Source organism: Plasmodium cynomolgi, chromosome 13 (assembly GCF_000321355.1).
Source record: "Plasmodium cynomolgi strain B DNA, chromosome 13, whole genome shotgun sequence".
Classification (NCBI taxonomy): domain Eukaryota; phylum Apicomplexa; class Aconoidasida; order Haemosporida; family Plasmodiidae; genus Plasmodium; species Plasmodium cynomolgi.
Genome location: NC_020406.1, coordinates 1,048,174 through 1,055,116, shown reverse-complemented (window position 1 = coordinate 1,055,116; position 6,943 = coordinate 1,048,174). Strand labels below are relative to the sequence as shown.

At 45.5% G+C, this 6,943-nt stretch overlaps 2 protein-coding genes across 2 annotated transcripts in view; one reads left to right on the top strand and one right to left on the bottom strand.

Moving 5' to 3' along the window:
- Nucleotides 1-131: 131 nt before the first annotated feature.
- On the bottom strand, nucleotides 132-3,286 carry PCYB_133210 (dynein-associated protein; the record flags this gene model as incomplete). The annotated part of the gene is made up of 4 exons (XM_004224346.1): nucleotides 132-2,072; nucleotides 2,341-2,396; nucleotides 2,798-3,022; nucleotides 3,178-3,286. The coding sequence occupies 4 exons, from the start codon at nucleotides 3,284-3,286 to the stop codon at nucleotides 132-134; spliced, it is 2,331 nt and encodes a 776-aa protein (XP_004224394.1).
- A 2,224-nt stretch (nucleotides 3,287-5,510) lies between these two features.
- The window catches only part of PCYB_133200 (ABC transporter), a gene marked incomplete at both ends in the record, with an annotated part of 3,894 nt that continues 2,461 nt past the window's right edge, over nucleotides 5,511-6,943 (top strand). Inside the window, one exon of the mRNA XM_004224345.1 lies at nucleotides 5,511-5,616. Coding sequence (XP_004224393.1) covers nucleotides 5,511-5,616 — 106 coding nt within the window. The remainder of the gene's footprint in view (nucleotides 5,617-6,943) is intronic.

Below are 6,943 nucleotides of genomic sequence, written 5' to 3'. Positions count from 1 at the left end.
TCTTCTTTTCTCCTCTTTTTCTCCTCTTTTTTCTCCTTTTTTTGCCCTCTTTTTTCCCCCTTTTTCCCCCTTTTTCCCCCTTTTTTTCTCCGCTTTTTCCCCAATGGCAGTCTTCCCTGGCAACCCTCTGCTCACAACACAGACTCGTACTCGCGCTGCGTCTCCTGCACCACGTCATCCGATATGCACACATCCTGGATGTTGAGGCACTCGCGTTTCCTTCGAAAACAGTTGAGCTGCTTCCGAATGTACTCCAAATTCTTTTCCCTCTTCGACTCCCTCTCGAACAGCTCATCCAGCGCATTCTTCTCCTCACTGCTGTTCCTACAGAAAGTACACCCCAACTTTAATATGTGAGTATCTCCCTGTTCATTCCCGACAGAAATATATTTATTATTGAGATGTGCATCTATTTCTGTGACAGAGCAGTTGCAAATTTTGTGCTGAATAATGGGTTCATTGTAGTTGTACAGTAGATTCCATAAATCCAGGTAGCCATCCTTCCTTGTCAAGATGAAGAAAGAAGAGTCTCTAATCCATAGACCTTTGTTAATGACACTCTCATCGTAATAATTGGAAATTATTGGAAATTTAATATCTTCAGACCATATGTTAAAACCCCATTTATCTGTGGAGAGGAAATACTTCAAATTGATTGGGATTCTTTTGATGCTGGTAATGGCGGATAAATGCTTTTCGTTTGATGCTCCATACTTTTGGATCATCTCCATATTTTTGGCTTGTCTTTTCGATAGGGATAGGACGTATCCTTCGTCTGTGCCCACGAGTATTTTGGAGGGCCCCGCCTCTAAGTTCCACTCCAGGCAGTTGGCGCTGTAGCAGAGGTTGCCGGAGGGGGGGGCCACGCCCATCGAGTCCGCCCCGGCTGCGGTTAGCCCGGCTGCTACTTCTGCGGTTGCTACTGCTCCCCCTGCTACTGCTCCCCCTGCTACTGCCGCCCCTGCTGCTCCCCCCCCGCTGCCTTTTCCGGTTGGGGGGAAGGCCTGATTGGCCCCCCCAGAGGCAGCCGTCCCAGGGAGGCGCTCAGTGTGAGTAAGGAATTGACTAATGTCCACGCCCCCATGAGAGTTCTTAAGAGATGAGGAGTCCAAATTGGAGGTCTCCACGAGCTGGCAAACCTCACCACTGTCCTTGTGCAAAGAAAAGGATTCAATATGCTCAGTAAAATTGCGTATGTCCCAGAGTAGACAGAGCCCATCATTTGATACAGATAGGCAGTGATTGTTGGTCTTCGTTTGTAACCATATAACGTCTTGGACGATATTTTTGTGACTAGCATGATTGGAAGAAGACTCACATAGAGTATTTTTCTTACGTAGATCCCACAGGTTGACCGTCCCGTCATAAGAACCAGCCAAGAGCAAATCCGAATTCTTGTGATTAAACCTCAAACATTTTATAAACGTTTTGGAGAATAAAATTTGATACGGATTATTAATCTCATTTAAGTTATAAAGTAAACAATTTTTTGGAGAGTCACTTAAAATTTGTTTATAATTATTAACACAGTAGGAGATGGCTAGCTTATGTGTACTATCAGTTGACCACTTAATGGAAGTAACATACCTGCAGTATTTTCTATTCTTATCCTTAATGACTAACATAGATTTTATTTTGAACTCCTCCTCAGTCTGTTCCTCATCTTGAAAATATTCTTTGTAAATACCTATGCTATTATTTTTGTTAATAATTCTTGTCGTTTCATTCATTAGGGTTTTTACACTGTTAATTGTATTTATATCCTTGTCTAATCTTTTCACATATTTTATTTTATTTTGTTGATCACTGATATCTATATCTTTGGTCCATCCTCCTTCATTGTGATAAAAAAATTTATTTAGTAACTTAACACTTTCTATATTTACATAACACTCACTCTGTTTTTTTACATTTTCATCACTGTAGTATATGTTTTCCTTCAGCATATATTTTTTTTGCAACTCTTTGTTTGGTTCAATTCGTCCTACTACTTGACTCTTCGATTTGGTGAACCCACACGGCTGCCCTACTTCGCTCCTTTTTTTCGTGTAGCAATGGTAGTAGTCGATCATCTCGGGGGGGGAGCGGCTGGAGGAGCGGTCAGAACAGCGGCGAGAGGAGCGGCCAGAACAGCTGCGGGAGGAGCTGCGGGAGGAGCTGCGGGAGGAGCTTCGCCTCGGATGGAGTGTGCCCGAGCTGGGGCACTGCTGATGGTGTCCAGGCACCGGGAGAAAAAAAGGTTGTTCTCTCCCTCTACGTGCAGCCGCTCGCCTTTTCCTAACACTTGGAGCAGTGGTTTTCGATCCAACTCTTCTCTCGTTCGTTCACCTGCCTAACTACCTTGTCATCTGCAAAACTGTACACGAGACTCTCCTTAACTTTGCAGTACCCGTCGCCTATGGGGGGGAGAACGAGGGGGCCAACAAAAAAAAAAAGGCGCAGCGCTGTGGGGATAAGTACGCACATGTTCCTACACGCACCTGTATGTACCTATACGCACCCACATGTATCTACATGTACCCACATGTGCCTATACGCACCTACACGTACCTATACGCACCTACACGTACGCGTGCGTGTGCACACACTCCCATGCATGGCTGGACAAAGAAAAAAAAAACGCACACGGGCAAGCTTTCTTTCATGCACACATTCGCGAATGGCTGGACAAAAAAAAAAAAAATGCACACAAATGCAGGGAGAGCTAATGGACTCACCATCCTTCCCCCAGCCACACATGCTGGCACGCACTCACACACGCTGACGCGCATCCACACATGCCGACGCGCACTCGTACCTATGTCGTAAACATCACCCAAGAAGGCATTCGTTTTTTCTTCTTTTAAAATAATTTCGTCCTTGTTAATTTCTTCGTTAAAGAAATAGGGAGAGTCCACGAGGTATTTCCACCGCTCCTCATACTCCAATCCGTCACTGTAGTAGTACTCGCCCCGAACAAGTTTGCCGTTCTCCCAGGTCCCTCTGTACTCTCCTTTGTCTTTAAAGGCTAGGGTACCTATATCTCCACGAGAACGGTGGGAAAAGTAGCAGAGGTACCGTTTGGGGAGAGAAAAATCGAAGCACACATATAAATGAACCATGTGCAAATTCACTCCTTTTTTTTTATGTTTCCCTTTCAAGAGAGACGTGGCATCTCCCTACAGCCCTTTGGCCCACCTTTTCCGTGAAACTTCTCGTTCTTAAAATCGCCGACGTACACGTTCCCATTCGGGTAGGTATACCTCCCCCTCGTTTTCTCTTCGTCCAGGTACACGATTTGCGACATGCGTGCGGGGGGGCAAGGATAAAAGGCGGCACAAAAAGGAGGCAGAAAAGTAAGGAGGAAAAGCGGCAGAAAAGTAGGGAGAAAAAGGAGGCAAAAAAGTAGGGAGAAAAGGCGGCAGAAAAGTACGGAGAAAAAGGGGGCAGAAAAGTACGGAGAAAAAGCGAGAGGGAAAAAAAAAACACACACAGGTTGGACAAAGCGAGACTGACTGCTACCGCTTGCCGATGTTTGTCCCGTCTTTGCAAAAAGTGGGGCTCCTTCTCACCCATTAGGGGGGTTCAGTAGAGCTTTTTCCTCTACTCCCTGTGCCAACGCGCTTGTGTGCACTTTTCCCCGTGCGCGCTTCTTCTTTTGAGGAGTCTCAGGAATCACGTCTCACTGCGTTGCACTTCCTTTTTAAGTGAAAACGGGGAAACTCCCAAGGGAAGTAGGAAGGATCACATGTCTATGTGTGTAGTCCCCTTTTTATGGCAAGTTCGCACACCGGGTGTCTTCTTAAAAACACCGTGGCGATTCAGTTATTTGCACTCCCCAAGGGAGAGAGGATGGGGGGGAGAGAAAAAATGGGGGCACGCTACAGCTGCGTAGGGAGATTCGCGCAGTGGGCATAACACATACGATGGGGTGCGCAAGAGCCCAGCTTCGCATACAAAAAAGGGGAAGTGCACCCAGTAGGGCGCGGCGGAATAATCACACAGCAGAGGTACGCAGCATCGCCAGGCCACGCGGCCAAACGGCGAAATAAACCCGCGCTTTCAAAAAGGGAGAGGAAATAACGACGCGCCCGTTCCGTTTCGCCTGCAAAGATGGCTCGCAAAGTTCGTCCGCTTGGGTCTCCCCCTCGATAGGCACTCCAGTAGATAGGCGCTCCAACCGCTGCACCCGTCACTTCATCCTGAGCGCGTGGGACCAGCGCAGCGACACGTACGTCGCCGCCTTGATCACCACGTAGAAGCTGACGAGGATGAAGACGGAGTGCCAAATGTGCAGCGTGGCAAACCGCTTCTCTATGATGACCTTGCCCGGGAAGAAGCCCTGGCTTAGGCACAGAGGAGAGAAGTTTTCATTAGAACATTTGATAAGCGCCTCATCGAACTTGATTTTGGCTAGCACTGACGCGGAGTATGTCTGGTAAGACAACCACTGCAGGTATCTAAAAGGTACTTGCAATTTCGCTATCTCGATATAGAACCCATTGGTGAGCGTCATGGTCAGCAAAACGACAGAAAGGAAACTAACAGCCTTGCTGAAATTATCAAATAGAGTAGATATGAAATACCCCAGGGAGCTACTAATTAAAGCGTTTAATAAAGTGACGAAGGCGTAACTTACGTAGACTCCAAATTTAAGCGTCCCATACAAAATAAGATGCGTGATTAGAATCCAAAAGGCAATTAAAGTGAAGAAAAAAATGAACTCTGCAAAGAGCTTGGAAAAAAAGTAGTTACTCACTTGAAACGTCTTCATATTCCTCTCCTTGGCTATGACTTCTCTCTCTGAGGGGAAGGAGTACAATGAGAGGTAGGCCGGATAAAATGTCCAGTAGGAGAGAATAAAAAAAATCGCCCCAATGGTGTCAATGATCCCATCTTCCGTGTCCTCCTTAAAAGCTTTTAACCAAAGAAAGCCAAACAAGGTTAGGATGACAACCAAGTCGATTACCTTCACTATGGTTATTTCATCTATTATTATTTTTTTTAATCCTCGTGTGAGGAGAAAAAAGTTTTGCCTAATATATGGTGTCTTTTTTTCTTGCAAAGAGATTAACACCTCGACTGCTTTGAGCTTTTCCAAATCTTGTTCCCTTGCATTGGTTATTTCTTGTATTGAAATATTTGAAGATTTTTTCCGAACCCCAAGTGCTGAGTTGTCACTACTTTGTGGTCCCTTACTCTCCTTCATTTCCTTCGCCAACAAAGAATCGTAATCATCATGAATCACTTTATTATCAATAGAATCGATATCCATGTAGTACCCTACGTCTTTGTCATAGCGAAGATACTTATTGTAATTCTCTAGCAGGATGGATTCGAAATTTATGTTGCATAGCACATCCATGAGGTAGTCTGCGACATTCCATCCATACGGACAAATAAACCCAACTTTTTTTAAATACTTATTCAGGTGAGTTGTCTTCCCATGATATATTATGTACCCGTTTGTTATTGCTATGAGTCTATCGAATTTTCCGAATACTTGACTACTCGGTTGATGAAGAGACGATATGATGGTAGTATTCGAAATAGTGGCTATTCTCTGGATGCACTCTACTAGAGACAAGGCTGATGATGAGTCTAATCCGCTAGTCGGTTCATCCATGAGAAGCAAAGGTGGATTCGACAAAATTTCATTTGCAATGGAGAGTCTTTTTCTTTGTCCTCCACTTATTCCCCTTACAAATGCATCCCCCACTATGGTGTCCTTTACATGAGTTAGACTCATTATCTCCAATACAGAATGCACCAATTGGCGTAACTTACTTTTGTCTCTAATGTCTAATTTCAATTTGGCAGTAAACTCTATCGTTTCATATACTGTTAATCTTGAGAAGAAGTAATCATCCTGTAGGACATACCCCATGTAACTCTTTATATTTTTATTCCTATTGGTATCGTTTATGAGAAAATTTCCCTCCACACCTTCCGTCACTTTCATGGAGAGAATATTCAGCAGCGTTGTCTTCCCGCTTCCGCTGGGACCCATTATCACTGTTATCGTTTGGGGCAGCAGGATACCCTTTATTCCGTGAAGAATTTCCATCTTCCCATTATTCACAGTGTACTTCACGTCGGAGAACTCGTACTTTATTTTGTCGTACGTGGCGTGCAGGTCCCTCGTGGGGAGGTCCTTCGTGGGGAGGTCCCTCGTGGGGAGGTCCTTCATGGGGATGTCTTTCATGGGGAGGTCCTTCGTGGGGGGGTCCTTCCTGGAGGCCTCCATCTTGGAGGCCTCCATCTTGGGGTGAGGCTCCCTAACTGTGCTTACAGCGGCAGCGCGCTCTTTCTCCCTCAGAGGCGAGCTGCGTGGTGGCGATTCTTTCTCTCGCCTTTGCTTTCGCTTTCGCTTTCAAATTTGCCTCCTATTTTGCTTTCAATTTTGCCTCCTATTTTGCCTCCTATTTTGCTTCCTACTTCGCCCTTGTGTGCCCCTCCCCCTAGCGCTTGGCACCTGTCTGTCCTTTTCCCCGTCGTCTGTTCCCTTTATCTTTCCTATACACTTCCACCCACCTTCTATGTCGTTCGTACTGATGTGTACTATCTGCTTTGCGTGCGGATGTCGGGTCTTCCACGAACATATACAAATGCAAGTTATGCTTTTCCTCTTTCGGGGTGCCTCCTTTTTGTTTTTTTGTTTTTTTGGGGGGGGGGAAACTTTCGGTCTTAAGTTTACTTCACCTTTCCCTGTCTGTGGCGGCAGTTAAATTTTCTGCACTGAACAGTGTTATTCTGTGCATTGTTCGCGTCGTTGAATACATGTGTCTGCGCCTACTCTTGCTCATGTGGACCGAGAGCTCGCGCTTGGGTATACCCCCCCCTCCGCGGTCTACCCCTAAAGGCAAGTATCCTCACGCAGTGGCATGTACGTACACTTATTTCGGTAAACGAAGCGTCAGGAGGTAAACAAAAAAAAAGGGTCAATTTTTTTTTTTTTTTTTTT